The sequence below is a fragment of the Tursiops truncatus genome, chromosome 2 (genome assembly GCF_011762595.2).
Source record: "Tursiops truncatus isolate mTurTru1 chromosome 2, mTurTru1.mat.Y, whole genome shotgun sequence".
NCBI classification, from domain to species: Eukaryota; Metazoa; Chordata; class Mammalia; order Artiodactyla; family Delphinidae; genus Tursiops; species Tursiops truncatus.
In genome coordinates, this window is record NC_047035.1 from 126,606,952 (window position 1) to 126,626,806 (window position 19,855).

Sequence of the window (19,855 nt, forward strand, 5' to 3'; positions counted from 1 at the left end):
CATATGAAAACAGAAGTCACATAAGACTTCATGTCTGTAGGTCTTAATCATTCCCCAAGGGATACAGGAAGCATCCCTTTCCCATTCTTGCCCCTGTGTCAGTATGGAGTTCTCTTGTTGATCAATGGTCCTCCACGGACAAATGTATAAACAACCTGATTCTCCACGTGTGGTCTCCACACTGCAGAGCAGCAGACATCTACATAACTTTAAGATCTCACTTATTTGTAGTGTGTCCATGAGGCCAGCAACAGAGTTTGGCACTATTAAGGAGCCTGACACATGGATTTTTTTTTTGCTGAAGAAATGTACCAATATATTCTATAGAATAAGGCTCCACTAGAACTTAGTATCCAGAAGAGAACACTTTGCGGGAACATTCTCAGTGATCAATGAGGAGATTATCCCTTTTGTGGGTCACCCGTGGCCACTTGGCGTAGCCCCTGCTGTGGTGATATTTTTGCTTGTCTTTCCATACTTACATTCTTGGAATACATATGGGAATTAAGAACTGCTGGGAAAAAAGTGTTCTGCTCTAAGAAACCCTAATGTGTGAAAAATCTGCATTAATAAAACAAGTTAGGAAACAATTATTCCTTGAGTCTGGCTTCTGTTGCCTGTGCATTGATTTACAGGCTATTAATTACTTGAAAAATAAATTAAAGGTAGGAGCTGTAGTATGGGATACCAAGGTACCACTCTCAATTAAAAACCGAAGAAAGAAATCATGGTATTTTAAGAAGCAGAAAGGTCTACTCCAATATGATCATTTCACAGAGGAGAAAACAGGTAAAGCTACCTTCACAGAGTCACACAGCTTTGCAGAGTGGGGCAGAGCCGCTTGTCACCTTTTGGCATGTTGCTGATAAAACATCTCAGAGCTGGTGGCATTAATCAGAGTGAAGAGAAATTTTGATTTAACCCCACTTTTCAGGTACTTCTAAGATGCATTTCAAAGATGAAGAAGCATCTTTTGTGCTTTCTACCAGCCAAGGATCCTTAAGATTGAAAGTTAACTACGTGGAAGAGTAAAGATGGCACAGCCATCTCAGAGACCCAAGTGAAACAGACAAGTGAAAAAGATGGAGCTAGTACAGCGCTCCTGGTATTGCTTACTTTCCCACAAATTACTGCGAGGAGAGTTGAATATGCCTCACCCTCAGGCTAGTGACAGTTTGTGGAAGGCTGTGCAGCAACAGAAGACTTCCAGCTTCCACCTTGGATCCATGGCGAGCACGAGGGTGCCTGTCACTCCTGGCCCAGGCCTGGGTTTTCCAGGAACTTCCCTTACTGATGTTACACCGGAACATGGTTCTGGAAGTAGTCACAAAAAGATGTCCCACTGTCCCTGTCCAATGTGGAGGTTTCTGAAAACTCCACTTTGCTTTTAAAGTATTAGGGAGGAATGTAGCACTTGCAGCCCCGTGAGCTGGCTATCTGTGCACATCTAAAATAGAAAACTCTTTTCAAGCTGAGTGTAAACAGATCTCAAGGAGACTGGGACTCACCTCGCTGTGGCTGTGCAGAGACTGGAACCATCTAGAGATCCCTTGTCTCTTTCCTGCCCCCGGATTGCTTTGTGGAGACCCCCTTGGTGGCTTCTCCAGCTAAAGCCCTTCGCAGGAGAACTTAGGCAGATGTATCTCTGAAAGTATATTGATTTGTAGAGACAGCTGTGGGCATGGAGGTTGGAGATGAGCTCTACTAACTCACATAATAGCAAAAAATGGAAAGCATTTTGCTAAGCTTTTTTAGAACAGCTGCAAAATTTCTAAATTACATAATGCACTCTTTAAAACTTAAAATTCAGATATGATTACACACAACGAAGTGCATCCATCTTAAATGTACAGTTCAATGTGTTTTTGATGAATACACACACTACCATGCTTTTGAGGCTTATCTATGTTTTTGTATGTATTAATAGTTTGTTCCTTTTTATTGGTAAGCAGTAGTGTGTTGAATGGCTATATCACGATTTGTTTGTCCTTTTCCCTTTTGAGGTACATTTCGGTTGTTTCCAGTTTTTTACTATTATGAATAAAGCAACTATCAACATTCCCATACAGGTCTCTCTGTGGATATATTTTCATTTCTTTTGGTTAAATACCTAGGGGTAGAATTGCTGGATCATGAGTTAGGTGTATGTTTACTTAACCTTATAGGAAACTGCCAGACAATTTACAGAATGCACTCTTAATGAACCTGATTACCTATGGAGTGAATTCTTTGACATTGTTTGTTTCATGATTTGTTTTTGTCTTGAATTGCATTGATAGGCTATGGGTACATATTCCTTGAAATATATCCTTAAGGGTAAGACCTTGGTTAACTATACAATTTTAGTGGTTCTTTAATGCTTCTGATTTGTTTATACAAACAGCTTGGAATCTAGAAGAATCATATTGGAAAGCTGGGATGATCTCTTTCATGAATTTCTCCCATATTTTTCTTTCTTATCTACTTTAATATTTTATACATGCAAAAATATGTGTAACATATGTGTTAGTTATAAAGCATAATTATAAAATGGAAATTTGTAAATCTACCACCCCATCTGAGGATGAACATATTTCCAAGAACATTGCATGTGCCTTTGGGGTTCTCCCCACTTCCTCCCTGAAGTGACCAAGATCTGGATTTTGTGCTCTTTATGAATCCTCTTGCTAAGACAAAAACAAAAGCAAAACAAAACAAAACAAAAATATTCTATCATGTATTTGATGGTCTTGCTTTAAAATTTGCCTCATAGTTTTTGTTTTCCCTGCTTTTAAGAGCTTTATCAGAATGGTATTATGTGTATAGTTTTTCGGAACTTACATTTCTTTACTTAACATATTGTTTCAAAGATCTGCTCATGTTGTATGTGGCTGTAGTTTATTCACTTGCTGTTGAATGACATTCCTTTCTGGGAATATATCACAATATATTGTATTACTTGTCAACTGTCATTTGTGCTGTTTCTCATATTTTTCACTTGGTATATATTACATTTGGCGGGGGGGATCTGGTACATTTAGCACAGTAATTTGAGATATAACTCTTTTCAAGTAAACAGTTTTTATAAAGTGAAAATGACCAACCAGTTTCAGTTCCAAAGTAAGGGAAATTTATAAGATACCTGGGGAAAATTGCATAAAACAAAATGTGTGATGCATTGGCAGTGCAGTTGTAAAGCAAATACTCCAATTAATGTTTTACTACCTGATTTTATTTCTAAGGTTGAAAAAATAAGCTTGACTTTGGTATGTAGAATGTAATAATTGAAGAAAATGCAAATCACCTTCTTTGTCTGCGTAATCAAGGTAGAGCTGAAAGGCAACCTAAATTTTGATTTTTTTTCTAAATATTAAGCTATATGATAAAAAACATTTAACTTCACTGTCTAAAATAATTTAACCTTATTGACGTCCTAGCACTTTAGGAAAAAAAAAAACATTTAAAAATATCACAAATGAAAGCTCATTTTGGTTAAAAAAAAACCCCTACAATTTAAATAACTGTATGCATTTCTCTTTATTCCATATACCCCCTTATGTTCTCAGGGACAACTGAATGAATTTACTAATACTAAAATATATATTGTGTAGTATTTAAAGATCTTATATTAGCATCATTCTTTTAAAAAATCAGCTCTAAACTTTTGTCTTAATTTACAAGTATGTATTACAAAATTCGGAATATTAAATATAATGAAAATATAATATTGATATTCTTTTACATTTAATTGCAGAATGGATCTGTAGGCATTGAAACCAACCTCATATAGGGAATTGTCTGAAGAAATATTTAAAAATTAGTAGACCAAATTTTAATTATTCATATGGTAGTGCCTACTTTTAAAATGATACATGCTAAATTTAAATTTCTTTTTAAAGATTCAAATATATTTCTTTCTTTGCTAATGTCCAGGAATATCTAAAACTGGAACATTTTATTTAAAAATTCAGCTGAATTTCAGTTAAACAAAACAATCCCATATGAATGACTTTCTTAAGTAAAAAAAGATTTATTTCCCTTCTATCCAACTGACTTACTGAATTGAGCTAAAAATTTCCAAGGGGAAAAATGATCTAGGGAATAAATATAGGGGGAAAAGGGCTAGGTTTCCATTATAATAGCTTTTGACTTGTTTTCAGCTCTTAATTTAAAAAATTATTTACGAACGATGGGATGCATAATGTAACGCGGAAACCTTTTACAATTAGAGTAAAAAAAAGAAAACTACTTTCCTTTGGAACAGATCCCCTCTTACCAGACAGCCTGATTGTTTATGAGACTAACACTTCTACTCAATCTCGACATTCACAACTCTTTGTTAGCCACCTTCTTTTTACTTATTATTGACAGCAATTAGCCTGAGTCATGAAACCGGACCACATTAAAGGCGACACGTGGTCCAATCACTATTTTTAAAAGTCCACGTATTTCAAACTCCTCTCTCTAGCCATTGCGGGGCTGTTTCCCGCTTTGAGGACCTGGTCTCCGCAGCGTTATTCATTAGATGTCAGTCCTAGGGCAAGTCTCTCTTTGCGGAAACCTCTCCTTGGGCACATTCAAGAAAACCACAGAGGAGACTGGACTGGAAGTTTCTAGTCACTTACAGAGCGAAGGAGGCAAGAGAGACGTGCCCGGGAGGACCCGAGGCAGGTGCGGGTGGGTTTCCGCAGTGACCACTCATTGTGCTTGTGTGAGGCGTGTTCGCCTGTCGCGAACCCAACCGGGAGACCCGTCTCGGCCCCGGTCCCCCCACCCCTTCCTCGGGGAACCACTCGGACACGCCCCCTAGCCTCGGGGCCCCCGGAGCCCCGCACCGTGCACGCGCCCTGGCCGCTCCCCTCAGCCGTCCACGTGGTGGAGCCAGGAGAAGCGCGAATCCGCGAGGATCTCTCTGGACCCGCCGCGGGTCTCGGAGGCCGGGCCAGCGCTACCCAACCCGGCCGGCCCCCAGTCCGGGCCCCCATATTTCCTCTCCCGGAGGGAGGGAGGCGACACTCCGCGGGCCAGCCCTCCCCGGCTCCTGCCGCGCCCCCTGGCGGCCGCCGCGGGGACGCGCGCTGGGCACGCGGGGCAGCCTGTCTGGGCTCCCCTTCCCCGGCTCCGGGCCCCAGCGGGCCGTCTCCCATTGCTCCCGGGGCCGAGCCACGGGAGCCGCGCCCTTCGCCCTAGCTGCCCGCGAGCCCTGGAACTGTGGGCTCCCCGATGGCGACGCCGTGGCTGCCCCAACCTTGCGCGAATGTGCCCACTTAGTAGCCTGGGGGTCTCCTTTCTCCCAGGTATGCCCCTCCCGCCACGTTCGAGCTTTCCAGCAGGCTGCGAAAAAATGCCGCATGCACGCACTTATTTATTTCTTTTGCAACAGCTGCAAGAAACAATGAAGCTTTTCAAGAACTGGGGAAACGCGTTTTCCAGCCTTGCTGTTGTTGTTTTCAATGAACCTCTCGGGCCCCGCACTCCCCGCCCGCCCCCACCCCCCACCCCCGCCCCTCCTCCCCTCCCCTGCTAGCTCCTCCGCTGTGCCCGGACAGGCGCCGGGGGCATTGTTTTTGGAGTCTTGCGGGAGGGGAGGGCGCGTGCAGGGTGGCCGGCGCAGTGCGGGTGGGGGCGAGAGCGTGTGGGCGCGCGCGCGTGTGCCCGCGCGGGCAGGGGGCGGGGGCGGTGCTTCGCAGCTTCGCATCCCACGCTCGGGCTCCGCTCCGCACTGCCCTGAGATCCCAGGCTCCGGCTCTTGGCGCGCGCCGGCCTGGGCCGGGCCCTCCGCGCGCCGCGGCTGCGGCTGTGGCCGCTCCAGTGTGCGCGCGGGCGGGTGTGCGCGCGGGCGAGTGTGCACGGTCCCGAGAGCGCGCGCGCGCGCGAGCCCCCAGTGTGTGGCAGCGGCGGCGGCAGCGGCGCGGCGAGGCTGAGGCTCTTGTTTACCAGCATTAACTCTGCTGAGCGGAAAAAAAAAAAAAAAAAAAGGAAAAAAACCCGAGGAGGAGCGAGCGCACCAGGCGAACTCGAGAGGCGAGCGAGAGAGAGGGACGCCGCCAGCGAGCCTGCCCCCGGCGCGCCCGTGCCTGGAGGTTGCAGACCCTCGGCCCCGCTCCCCGGGCCCTCCACGCCCCTCCCGCGCGAGGGGAGCTCCACGGCGCGCCGCGCGCCTCGGCTTTGACCTTCAGCGAGCCGGGGCCCCCGCGCGGAGCCGGCGGCGGCGGCGGCGGCGGCGGCGGCGGCGGGCGGGGGCCGGCGCGGGCCGGGCGGCGGCGGCGCGGAGCCCGGGCGGCGCGGCGGGAGTGCTGAGCGCGGCGCGGTCGGCCCGCCGCTTTGTGTGTGTCCTGGATTTGGGAAGGAGCTCGCGGCGGCGGCGGCGGCGGAGCTGAGGGAGGAGGCGGCGGCGAGCGGAGCCCGGAGGAGGAGGAGGAGGGGGAGCCGCTCATTCATTTTTACTCCGTATTTCTGCCCCCGGTCGGCCTCGCCCGCGACCCGGACTTCGGGGCAATCTTGCGAACTGCGTCGCGCCCTCCCGCCGCGGAGGCTCGGGCGTCGGACAGCCTCCTCCTCTGTCTGGGGCCGGTTTTGTCCTTCCTCGCCGAGACGGATTTGGGCTTTGCCCCCTTTCTTTGCAGTTTTTCCTCCCTCCTGTCTCTTTGGGTTTGAAAATGGAGGCCGACGACGCCGACAGCCCGCCCCGGCGCGCATCGGGTTCCCGACTCCGCCGAGTCCTCGGCCGCGGCTGCCGGCGCTGAGGGGCCGCCCAGCGCCGCCGCCCGCCCCGTCCGCGCAGCCCCGCGGACCCCCGGCCGGCGCCGCCTTTGGAATATTGTTGCCTTCGCCCTTGTTTTTGGAGGGGGGGGGGGCGAAGACTGAGTTTGAGACTTTTTCTTTTCCTTCCCACCCCCCTTTTTTTTTGAGAAAGGGGAATTTCGTCCCAAATAAAAGGAATGAAGTCTGGCTCCGGAGGAGGGTCCCCGACCTCGCTGTGGGGGCTCCTATTTTTCTCCGCCGCGCTCTCGCTCTGGCCGACGAGTGGAGAAAGTGAGTATGTGCCCGCCGCCCGCGGCCACTGCGGGAACTTTTCCTCTGAGGGGCTGCGCCCTGTTTGCGAAACACGAGTTGCCACCGTCGCAGCTGTTGGGCTCCCGGTCTCGGGAGCCGCGGGGCGGGGCGCCGAGGGGCTCGGCCGGAAGGCCGGAGGGGCCCCGGGGCCCAGGCGCGTTAGTTTGGAGCCCCGCGGGCCCCAGCTCAGCGCATCCCCACGTGGGAAGGGCCTCGGTGGCTTTCTCTTTCGCTGTCCCTAGAGCCCTGCCCCGGGGGTCGGCTGTCTCCGCAGCGCTCACTCCCGGGCGGCCCGCGGGCTCCAGCAGGGAAGTTCGCGCCCGGCTTCCCGCACCACGCGCCCCTCCCGGTGCGCGGGGCCGCGCACCGCGCAGGCGGCGGTGACAGCTCGCGCGGCCACCTCGCGGCTGGGGCAAACTCGGTGACCGGTGGCGGGAGCGGGCAGCCTGCTGGCCTTTGGGGGTGCAAGGTGCCCTGGAGGAGGTGCCTGGCGGAGAGGCTTCGCAGCCCCAGGATGGGTTTCCAAACATTCCAGCGCGGCCTTCTGTGGCCCAACGCGCTTTGTCCCTTGGGCTCTTTGGGTTCCTGGCCTTTCATGTCGCTTTCGCCGGACCCGCGGTGGGTCGCTAGTCCCCGGCTTCCCGGGGCTGCTCAGTGCTGCTTGGGGGTGCGGGGAGCGTTCCCGCCTAGGCCCCCCACCCCTCCACGAAGCCCCTGGAAAAGTGCGAGGTCGGGGGCCCTGCGTCAGTTGGGCTGTTCCGGGGAGCGCGTCCGGACCCCCAGTTCAGAGGGTGATGGGAGCTTCTCCCAGTTTCTACCGGCGGGTGGACGCTCTCCTCCTCCGGGCAGGGCTAGGGGTGGTAGGGCAGCATCCGAGTGTGCGGGAGTGGGTGTGTGGTCGGAGCCGACTTGCATTTCCATACACGTGCTCGCAACGCGGGGCTGTAGCTGCAGCCACACGGCCGCTCCGGGACACCGAGACGCCGGGCCCTGGCGAGAGGTGTCGTGCGTCGTCGTTTAAGGGGCGCCAGGATCTGCGGCGGCGGGGGTGCGGAGGAGGGTGTTTTGTTTTGCTAGCGCGCAACCTTGGGCTGGGTTTCGTGGCCAGAGTTTTGTTGCATTCCGTCCCCCGCTGCCCCGCACTTCCTTTGTACATAGTTAATAAGCAATATCGCTCCACACGCTGTCGCCTGCAATCTGATAGCTTTTGTTTTGGTAGTGTCGGGTAGGGGTAGGGAAGTGCGGGGAGGGAGGGAGTGAGAACTTAGGGCCCCGCGGTGTGTGGAGGGAGGAAAGGAGGGAGTCCTGTTCTTCTCAAAACATTAAAGTGAGGCTTACTGATACATTCGCGATGGCAGGGTAACTTGAACACGATTAAAGTTTAAATGCAGCCACAGAACTGGGGCTAGGAACGACGAGGGCGTGTTGGTGAGTAATGCTTGCCGAGGGTATGCAGGTGGTGCCAATTAACTTTGAAAAATCACGACGGAGCCTCGAAGAGTGAGGGGGGGAATCGGGAGGCAGCGGGGGCTGTCTGTCCCCATCATAGGGGCAGTTCGGAAAGGCTGTTCCTGTAAACAAACCCTTTTTAAACGTTTTGTAAGAAATCAGTCCATGATGGAGTAAGAGCAGATTTTTATAGAATTAGCGTGTTTACTTCATGGAGTAAGACTCTGATTGAGTCCGGACCTTCTACAAGTCTGAACTCTCCTGTTCTTTGTTTTCTAAACTTTCCTCTGGCTGGATTGGGCGAAGGGCTTTCGGCTCCCTTCTAAGGCTCGCAGATGGTGTTTGGGGGGACAGAGGAGGGTTTCTAGCCTTTAAAAGCTAAATATAGCTTAGGAGACACAGGAGAGTTAATCCATTTCACTACAGCATGTGGTTGAACTGTGTCGTGTTTCTAGTTTTATTGTTTAATGTTAGTAAGTTCTGAAGTTCACAACAGCAGGAATGGCCTTGCTTCTCCCATGCAGGACTCCGGCATTTTAAAATAGGGTATCAAAAAAAAAATGTAAAAAAATAGGATATCATGTTTGGAGTTCTTCGTGAAAAATATCTTGGCAAAAGGTGGTTTTTTTCCCTGAGAAAACAGGAGCGGTAGGGGCATTTTAACATACTTTTATAGTTCTAGATGCCAAAGCTTTGCTCAAGGGTCCCTTGAAAATGGTTGGTTTCTGAAAACTTGATGGATGGCCAGAAAGCACCCCAATCCTCATTATGGTTTGTTGAAGTTCAAACTCACTACCTGCCCCTCCCTACCTACAGCTTGGAAGTTTTCAGGAGTAAATGATATGCTCAGTGTCAGCGTGTGTTCAGTCCTTAGTCCAGAAGGTGCTGGAATGCTTACTTCTGATAGAAATAAACCACTGAGTCCTATCAGAGACCAACATTCTTTTGGCTGTCTAGTATAATATAATAAAGACTGGGGTGCTGTTGATTAATATTGTGTTGGCCTGTTTAGGGATTAGTGTTTTCTCTCAGAGTGTGATAGCAGTAGGGATGATTTTTTAAATCTTTAACTTAGAAAATCAAGAAGTTTCGAAGCAGATGAAGTCATACAGAATTTTTTATCAATGTACTGTGAACAGTGCATCTGAAGAAGGGAGGTTTGGGAGTTAGGAGTGATAGCCAAATAATATGATGCTTTTTTATATTAAAAAAGTCAATGTGCACTTTAAATGTATTGTGGCCATCTCATTAAAAAGATGTGTCATCTTTCTGCCCTAGGCACAGTCATATCTTATTGTCAGGGAAATGTAGGTATGTGAAAGGTTGGTGTTAAAAGAAGTTGCTGTTTTATTACCAGGAGAAGAATCCAGAATAAGAAGTTTGGAAAGAACCTAAATAGCAAATTATAGTTTAGCCTCTCTAGAGGGAAATAGCAAGTAAACGGTACTTTTGCGGAGGGGTGGGGCGTGGGTTGGAAGTTTAAAAGGGTATATATTTGATTTGTCAGAAGGATTAGAAAAGTCCAACATTAAGAAATATGCTAAGGTTGACTGGAAGAACATTAAAAACATGCTAAGTGAAAGAAGTCAGTCACAAAAGACCACGTATTGTATGATTCCATTTATATGAAGTCCAGAATTAACAAATCCATGGAGACAGAAAGTAGATTAGTGGTTGCATAGGGCTGGGGGAGGAGGGGGTGGGGAGTGGCTGCTAATGGATGCAGGGTTTCTTTTTGGGGTGATGAAAATATTCTAAAATTAGTTTGTGGCGATGGTTGCACAACCTTCTGAAAATACTAAAAACCATTGAATTGTACACTTTAAATGAGTGATTTTTATGCTATGTGAATTATATCCCAAATGTAATATGGGATTTTTTTTTAAAGAAATATGCTAAGGTTGAAAAGAATGCGTTGTGTTACTCTGAACATAGAATCTAGATTAAAATTATTAAGTAAACTTGTCCAGCAGGTTGATGTCTCTCTTTTTTTAATTTATGGAGTTTTTCAGATCCATGAACTGCAAACTGATCGCTGAAGCTCTAACAGCAGAGATTCAGTGCCATAGGAGAAAAAGACAGACAGGAAAAAAGAATCTTGGTTAGACATAGCTCACATTAAGGATTAAGGGGTTGGGTTAAAAAAACGCAAGTGCTAGTAGTGAAAGTCCGATTTGTGACAGTAAAATCCTTAACTGAATCTGAAACGATGTTGGTCTTTCCAAGATGAGAGTTTAGGAGCCGAGTCTGGATGGCATTTTCTATTCTAGTTTTCTTACATATGTTTTCGAACAAGAAAGAATGTAATGTTTAAGATGATAAAGAATTTCCACTGTCTTTTTTTGATATCCCATATTAACCAACCTGGTAGTAAAAACTGAGGAAGAACTGTTCGTTTTAATGCAGTGGGCTTTCTTTTTCTTCTTTGTTGCTTGTTTTATTTCTTAAATAGCTCCAGAATCTGAGCAGGAAAGAGAATCTTTGTAGGATACAGCAGCTTTTTCAGGTATACAGTGATTATTTTATTTTTTAATTAAAATTTCTTATTGAACAAAAGATTAAAAAACATAGCAAAGGCATTTTTGTTTTCAAACTGTTCTGTCTTTATCCAGATTTACCTTGGCCTTTTAATAGGAAAAGACCGTAAATTCAATTGTTGTTTATATTTGTTTTTGGTCTTCATCTGAGGCTCAGTTTACTAATAAAAATGTTTCCTGTTCTTCTTATTGTTGCAAGATCAGGGCAGTAATGAATATCAACTGTATCGTTTTCACTTGTTGCCTTAGAGTTTTGCCAAGGAGAGCCCTCCAGGGACAGTAGCTTCCTTTTAAATCTGGTTTCATTTGTTTTGTAAGAATGAGCTGTAAGAAGCAACTGAATCCAGCCAGCACTTATTGAGCACCTGCTGTATGGAAGCTGGATCCTTTGTTAAGTGATGCCGGAGCCTGCACAGAAAGAGAACTTCACTTTTGTCCTTGGGGCATTTTTGTATAATCGTGCATGAAACAAAGTTTCTGGAAAATTCAGATCTTTTTCAGACTCAGCACAGGGTACACAGTCCTCAAATAACATTTTAAAGGCCCTTTAAGAACATTTCTGTAGACTTAAGACAGGAAGCAAATCACTGTTGTTGATATTCTGAAGGCCTGTGCAGCACCGCTTGCCTTATTAATACCTTCCCTCCTATTGCATTGTTGCTGGCAGGCTGTGGCATCCATGAGACAGTCACCCATCTCGATCAGCTGCACTGCCTTGTTTATAACATTGGTTATGACAATTGTGATTAAAAATGGACAGTGTCGTAGTTACCATTTGCCAAAACTTTAGTAGGAGTTACAGGTGTGTACATGAATGTTTCACAGCACGTTTTGAGTTGTAAGGAAGATGGGACTTACTTGGTTTACATTTTTTGGATTTACACATTGCTTAGTTAGCTTTCTGGAAATCTTTAGAGAACTTTCATAATTGTAAGGCCTTATTTAATTTAAAATACTTGACTGCTTTTAAAAGTGTGAGGGGCTAAGAAAGAGATTGAGGAGGCAATTAAATCTTGAAATGTTTTTTAATTGTAAAATGTCCAAGCCATGTTTCTCTCTGGGTTGTGATTTTTTTCGATTTGTTTTCAAAACTCACTTAAAAATCAACCCTAGTTCATAGAAGAGGTATTTGTGCCCACAGGCCAACTTGCTTTGAACTGCTGTTCTTAGCCAACTTATGACAGGTGCTATCTGAGTCCAAGAGATGCATGCCTCTCAATTGTACTAAATATATAATAGTTGCACACGTGCTTGGGATATAGTTTCTTGATTTCTCTGTCTGAGATGTTCCAAAGGAAAATTCTGAACACTTGAAAGACAAGTTGAATTATGAATGAAGCACTCTGACTTCTCCTTGAAAATGGTGTTTGGCATCCGATTATCAAGAGGAACTTTTCCAGTTATTTGTAAAGAAATGATTTGGCTTAAACTAAGGTGGCAGGGAGGTGGGGTGGGTGGGTGGAGTGGGGAACAACAGTCCCAATGTTTTTGCACATTGAGACTTGTTGACATTTGGGGAGGATTTTCAGTATTTGGAAAGATTAAAACTTTGAAATAAGTACCACCCTTATACCAACCCCCAAGGATCTGGAAAGAACTGATTTCTTCTGAGGAAGGGGCATACATTTTGTGTAAAACGGTTGGTAAACAGAAGATCTTTAAAAACAAGTTAGGTTGTTATCTCAATAGATGCACATTCCCTGGGCATGGTGAAGTTCGTTTCTTTTGATAAATTGTTTTGGTTATATTCGACTGAAAATATTAACAGTGTCTTTGATTTTGAGACTTTTGAAGATTGAAGACTAAATTGTTTTCTATTTTTTTTCCCATTTTTAAATCATCAGTTTTACTCATGTTGTAAAATCCCAAATAATATGTTTAGAAGACTTCTCTACTTTTTCCACTTATGCCAGCTTCACTTAGGGCTTATGAAATTGATTAATTTCAAAATCTGAAGGGAATATTGATATTTCTTTACTTGAATTAAATGGTTTTTTCTCTTTCCTCTTTTCCTCAATAAATACATGTTGAGTACTTATTGGACTCAATTCTTTAAGTTTAAAAATTTGTTCTGATATCATAAACTATTCTACATATGATTTTAAATATATGAGTCAAAACACAGAAGTTACTTGCTATGTTTGTTTAAAACACTAAAACAAACTAGTAAATGAGGCTTTCAGTTTTCTTTCTTTTTTCTGCCCTGGACTAGAAGAATTTTTAAACTTATAGGTTGCTATTCAGATTTTACTGGAACACAGCAGAAAGTTTCTTTTATGATGAGGGATGAATGCCTATGATTGCAATAACTTTTACCGTGTATTGTTGCTACTATTTGTGATGGGGAAAGGTAGGTAGGGATGCAGGGACTGCCTTTATTCTCATATTGGTCCTCTCCTTGGTTAGTACTGGTGATGGCTACTTGGTCAGTTGCTGGGGATGCGTCCATGGAGCTGAGTGTCCCATGTATGATTGCTGATGGTTTCTTATTTGAAATAGATTGGAGGCTAGCCACATAGGGAAAATGTGCATGCGTAAGACAGGTACCACCAAATGCTGCAGAGATAGCTATACCTGCTTTAAATTGTTCACATTGTGATAGTCTGGAAGCCTTAAAAATTTGTTTTTTAATTTAAGCATTTATATTTTAAAGAGGAAGTATTCTATTCTCTTCTTGAGGAAGTATTCTATTCCTAGTCCAGAAAGTTCTTGGGGGAGGGAGGTTTGAAAGTTTATTTTTTATATCACTCCTTAGCCTCTTAGTTCCCTTAACAAGACAAGCATCTACTTTAGTAATAGTTATATAATAAAAAATGCCACTTGTTCAGAATTGTGTGTGTGTATTTCCATCCATTCTTCCGAGTTCTGACAGTTTCAAGTACATTATTGTTGCTGTTTTGTATACTTTTGTATGGCTACTTTTTTTTTTTTTTAAACCTATCACGAGCTTTCTTTCAACTGGCTTCGGAATTATTTGTCAGGTTGGTAATTCAGGTGTATGCATACTGCTTTCTAAATTACTCTTGACGTGAGAGAACAAATATATGTTGACAGTCTTAAAGCATAAATGTTTTATAGAGCAGAACTTTAAAATTTTCCTTAGATGTTTTGGATGCCTACTTTCAGCTTATCCTCTCATATAAAATACAGTCAGTGGTTTGTCTCTATGAAATTGATTATTGGAAATACATGTTAGACTAAGTATGTGAGACAGTACCAATTTGAGTTAGGCAAATTTTAGTTAATAACACTTTAAGGGAGAAAAGTCTGATGATAATTAGGGAGAGATGAGTTTATAACAATTTTTCTGAAATTGGAAGCATACCAGTGACCTTTAATAACCTCCTGGAGAAAAGTAGTAAGCATAGAAAGAAAGCCCAGGTGAGAGGTCCATGATCTACCTTCCTCTGTCAGCTGGCAATAGTTTTAAGTCATCAGCTATTAATTATATTTAGGTTGCAAAACCCTCAGCAGTTGTGCTCAGATTATCAGTGTCATCCTGTGTTTATTCTCCCCACCTAATTTTCTGGGGTCTCATAGTAGTGGGGTAATACCTACCAATAGCTCACAGACTCCGAATTTGAAAGAGGAACACAGATTGTCATGAAAACAAAGGAACAAAGAGACCAGCGACAGAGGAAGATCTGCTGTTCAGCTTCTGTAGTTCTGTTGTCTGATTTCTGTGGATAATGAGTTCATGGCAAATGTGAGGTCACAGCATGGTATAGTTTAATCACAGGAAATTCTTTTGTATTGCTGCTTTACTTTGTCAAGCGATATATTTGGGATTTTCTGTCTAACATTACCTCAGTAAGAATTTCAACAACAAATGTTGGATCAGGATGGAATTCCTAGTTAAATTTCAGTTCATCAGCCCTTTTCTGGGGAGACTCATTCATTGAATGTTTCCTTTCTACCTCACTGAGTCACTTGAAATTGTTCAGATTTGTGCATTTCTGGCTCCACCCTGGTCCAGTCCAGACCTGCATGGACTCTTAGAGGAGATGCTTGGTTGGCCTCTGGGCCGGGCACTCTGACTCCTGCGCCCTCCCTCTGCTTTGATGGACTTGCCAGCCCCAGATACTCAGCATGTGCCGCATCATGGTCCAGGAATCAGGTCCAAGGGCCCCCATCTAGGGCTGTAATCCGTCCTACTGAGACTTTGCTGTAGGGATCCCGTGTGAATTCCCAGCACTCTCCAGCAATGGGCTCTAGCTGTGTGGTAAGTAAGCCCATTCCTGTCTCCATGGTTTTGCTCCTGCTGTGTTCATGGCTTGGCATGTTTTTCCTCTTTACTGCTCCCTGTCCCCTCCCCCCTCCAAACTGAATAGTGGAAAGTGCTACTCTAGAGCACAGCAAGGTCACCTGGTTCTAGTTTCTCCTTCGCTGCCAATTAGTTCCCAGGCCCTGAACAAGTTAACTTTTCTGAGTCTCAACAGAAATGTAGAGACTTGAAATAATTGGGGGAGAGTTTTCTCCTTTTCTCATTAAACAACAAAATAAAACCATCTTCTAATATATTTAGAAAATTAAGGTCAGAAAAATTGGGGGAAGAGGAATGTTTTTTCATTTAAAAAAATCTCTAGGTTTCAGATCTGTGAAATAGGGACAATACTGTAACTGTCTAAAGATGGGACACTAAGTCAGTTAATTCCTGTCCCTCAAATACCTTCCTGTGGTTATAGTACATCTGAGATGCCATCCTTTAATTTCTAACTCAGATTCCTTCTCCTTCCTGAAGCTTTTCTTGATTACCTTCATTTCTATAGACCTGACTTCCCCCTTATTCCTTTTGATGTCATACCCCCTGCTGTGCCGGTAAACAGTGATTTGTTTTGTCTGGTACCTGAGCTGTTGTCATTTTATGAGGCTGTAGAGAGCAGGGCAGCCAAAGGGCTTGGGTTTGAATCTCAGCTGCTCTATAGCTAAGGTCTCAAGCAAATTGTTTAATCTCCCTGTGCCTCAGTTCCCTCATCTGCAATACTATAGTTTATTTTAAAATTAATTAATTAATTTATTTTTGGCTGCGTTGGGTCTTCGTTGCTGCGTGCGGGCTTCTCACTGTGGTGGCTTCTCTTGTGGCGGAGCACGGGCTCTAGGCACATGGGCTTCAGTAGTTGTGGCTCGCATGCTCTAGAGCACAGGCTCAGTAGTTGTGGCACACAAGCCCAGTTGCTCCACGGTATGTGGGATCCTCCCGGACCAGGGATCAAACCCGTGTCCCCTGCACTGGCAGGCAGATTCTCAACCACTGCGCCACCAGGGAAGCCCTGTAATATTATAATTTTAATAGAACCTATTCCAGACATTTATTCATAAAAACGAAGTGAACTGATACATATGTCAAGTGCTTAGAACAGAGGCTGGCATATACTGAGCCCTCAGACTTTAGCTTGCTACTGCTCATGACATGACATCCTTGAACAGAGATGTTATTTGGGTAGTGCTAGAAACATAGGACGCACTTGACATTTGACTGCCATTGTCAGAGCCTGGCACATAGTAGGTGCTCAATAAATGTTCTGTAATAAAGCTTTATTTTGCTAAGGTGCTTATTAACAGGATTGCAATTTGCTTCTTAAACACAGTTGTGTGATTTTACCTTTTTTCAGTAAACAGTGGCCAGTGCCTGCAGTGCAGCATCCATTTCAGAGATCTGCTTATTATGCTTTCTCTCTTAATTCTTTCGTTTGTCAATTTTTGCTGGTGCCCAAGAAGTGTCCAGTGTGCACTTTGCCCACCTCACTAATGCATAGGCGCCATCTAGTGGCCAGAAAGGAAATTTAGCCTCTTGGGTCCTGAATTAACAGTGCCCTATGGATGAAGATAGCAATTACCCCACTGCCCTTCTTAGATTTTGCTGTTTGGCTTGGTTCCTGGGAATCCGGTTTGCAGGAAAATGTGGAGACTGCAGGCTTCTGTAGGAACCGTTGGGATATGGTTTTGAATTAAGATTGTTCTACTGCAACAGTGAGCTAGCATGAGAGAATTAGGGTCTTCCTAAGTGATGTAAGCAACCTTGGCAAAGTTGTTATATCTAGTGTGCCTTTTACAGTTTGGGATTTAAGATGTTTTTACAGGACTTTAGAAAATGACAACTTCTAAAATACTTCTTTTGAGGTTAGAGATTTAAAAAACCTATTGATTCATTTTTAAAAATAAGGAAGATTTACTTCCCATTGTTCTACTTACAATATGTGGTAAAACTTTAATTATTCTTAAATGTGTGCCCTTGGGCAGTTTTTATGTAGTTCAGGTGTTTACCAGCCAGAAATCCTAATAGAGAATAGTAACAAACACTGTTATTGCTGGCGTTGGGTCTCACATTGGTTGTATTTTGTTAGATATCTTTCTATATTTGGCTTCATACTTCTTGGGTATTTTCAGAATCCACTTTCTCACTTCCTTAGTTGAGGCTACACTAAGTTAGTGTATAGGTAGTTCTTCAGTTTTATATTTTGAAAGTTTTAGACTGGTCTCTCCGTGATTGCTTTTTATTATTCTTAATTTGGAAGTCATTGGTTTGGCTGTCTGATACAGGACTGCAACCTGCCATCATCTAAGACATTTTGAACAGCAGCTCCGGCTGTTTCTGAAACAGGCTGTACCCATTCAAGTCTCTCTGCCTTGGCAGGTGGGAGCCTCTCTGCTTGGAACAACTATATTACCAATTTGCCCTCTGGCAAACTCTTTTCAGAATTAGCTACAGTTCCCCCTCTCTGGTGGCCTTGATCCTGCATGCTGGTTGGCCTCACAGCTCTCTCCTTATACCCCTATTAGTGCATCACCCCCAAATTGTTTTATCTCACTGGTCGGGGAAGGGAATGGTACCTTGGTCATCCTTGAATTCCCAGGACGCGGCCCAGTGCCTGGCACGTAGGAAGACCTCAAGAAACAGAAGACTTCTTAAAGGGACAAACTCCGTCCCTCTCCCCACTCCCCCATTCACTTTGAAGCACTCTTTACAACACTATTTACAACAAATTTATTTTCATCTTGTCATGATCACTCTGCCAGGTGAAACATTTTATCAGGCCAGTTACTACTACATAGAACTTGAAAGCAATCTTTAAAATCATTGTTTCATCAGGCTTTTTGTACACTGAGGTGAATAAAAATCTTAGAACCCCTGGAAAGGTCACTTGTGATTCTAGCCCTGTGTCAAGGCTGCCTCATCCCTCTGGAGGGAAGCCTTGTTCCAGAAGTTCCCTATAGGTAGGGTTTAATGAATCACTCATCAGCACCAATTTTGTCCGTGGCAGGCTTCAAACTATGTGGAGCTGGGCTCCTGATTGGAGGCAAGCAGTTGGGCTGGGCTCTGCTGTGTGGTGTGCCTGGCTTGGCCTGATGCAGGGGAGCAGGGGGGAGCCTCAGGGGGTCCGGTGGGCACTGCCTCCTCCGCAGCTGCTGACCACTCACACTCTTCCCTCTGAATGACAGGGACCCTCTAGGCTGTTTCTTATGGCTTTTCTAGTCCTCAGATCCTGAGACAATGTAGAGAGAGATGGAGTTCTTAGGAAGGTCTAGTTGGAAGCAGCAGCATCACTGTGAGCAGACATTTGCTTCTGTTTCTTGCATTGTTTTCTTGCTGAGGCCAGTAGACGTTTGCAGTGGATCCTGGCAGGGACAGTAGCTAATCTTAAAGACCTCTGTCACTTAAGTGCTCCCTCTTCTTTAGGGGTCTGGATAAGGCCTTTGACGGCCTCATCGTAGGGCCATTGGAGGTGAAGCCTGCTCCCTGCACACCACCCCTCCCCCGGAAGTTTACTTGTCTAGGATGGTGTGACGAGGACTCCTGAACATAATTAACACCTAAGAGATTATCGTTAAAAGCATCATAGCCCTGAGGAGACTCGTAAGACGGGATATTTCTTATAGAAAATGTAAACATAATCATTTGAACCTGGCACATTAATTTCAAGCATAGATTGTAAGAGAGTTTTGTAAAATCTCCATGCGAATGTTGAACAGAGTGGATGTGAACCCACCAGGACAAGCCAGCACAGTGCCTGCCTTTCATCTGTCCTTGTCGTGGGGCTGCCTATGCGCAGCGCTGCCTGCCTTTGAAGCCCCCGTCCCCGCACGTACCCCTCTACCTCCCTTTCTCAGGTGTAGGCAGGTATTGGAGCAGGAGTTCCAGGCCTCAGTGTCCCCATCTGTAGTTTGGGATGATGGGAGGATTAGCAATACTGTATCTCAGGTGCTCAGTAGAACCAGCTTGTAGAAAGCATCCAACAGATGCATGTTTTTGTCTGTCTTTTCTCCACATGCTGTGGTGGCCTTGCCGGCCTTTCCCCAGGGCTCCAGGCTCCGGCCTTCCCCACATGCTAACCACTGGAGGATTGACCTCCTTTCCTATATCTACAGTGAAGTTTTGAACTCATGAAGTGTGTGGGCTGCAGGGGTGGGGACGTCGAGCTGCTGAAGAGCACGAGAGGCTGTAGGGGGACGTCTGACTTCAGTGCTCCTTGAATGTATTGGCTCTCAGGGTCCCAGGGGCAAGGTTCCTGGTGGGGCAGGGCCCGTGGAGGTGGGGAGGGCAGGACAGCCAAGCGCTCTGGGAGGGGACTCAGCCTTTTGAGCGTCAGCGTGTTCCCTGGGAGACAGTGTGCAAGGGAGGCCTCCCTGGCCTCTTGATGGGGTCCCTGGCATGAACCGGCGAAGGTGTAGGTGAGGGAGGCCCAGGAGGAGGCGGCTCACACAGCAGAGCCCTTCAGAAACAGCTGCCCTGGACTTTAGAAGTGCACACACACATACACCTCATCTTTGTTGGGGGCATCAGGGGTACCTGGTAAGGGTGAGGACCAAGCTGAAACCGGGGGAGCCAACACGGC

At 45.5% G+C, this 19,855-nt stretch overlaps 1 protein-coding gene across 7 annotated transcripts in view; it reads left to right on the forward strand.

The window, feature by feature from the left end:
• The first annotated feature begins 5,221 nt into the window (after positions 1 to 5,221).
• The window catches only part of IGF1R (insulin like growth factor 1 receptor), a 311,214-nt gene continuing 296,580 nt past the window's right edge, over positions 5,222 to 19,855 (forward strand). For 4 of the 7 annotated variants that reach the window (XR_012330256.1, XM_019945635.3, XM_019945636.3 and 1 more), the window contains exon 1: positions 6,894 to 7,014. Coding sequence is in view for 6 of the 7 variants with exons in the window: in XM_019945635.3 (XP_019801194.1) it covers positions 6,921 to 7,014 (94 nt within the window). In the remaining variant the exon portion in view is untranslated. Of the gene's footprint in view, positions 5,277 to 6,874; positions 7,015 to 19,855 lie in introns of those variants that run through there. The other 3 variants (XM_019945637.3, XM_019945638.3, XM_033852082.1) reach the window with 2 other exon arrangements.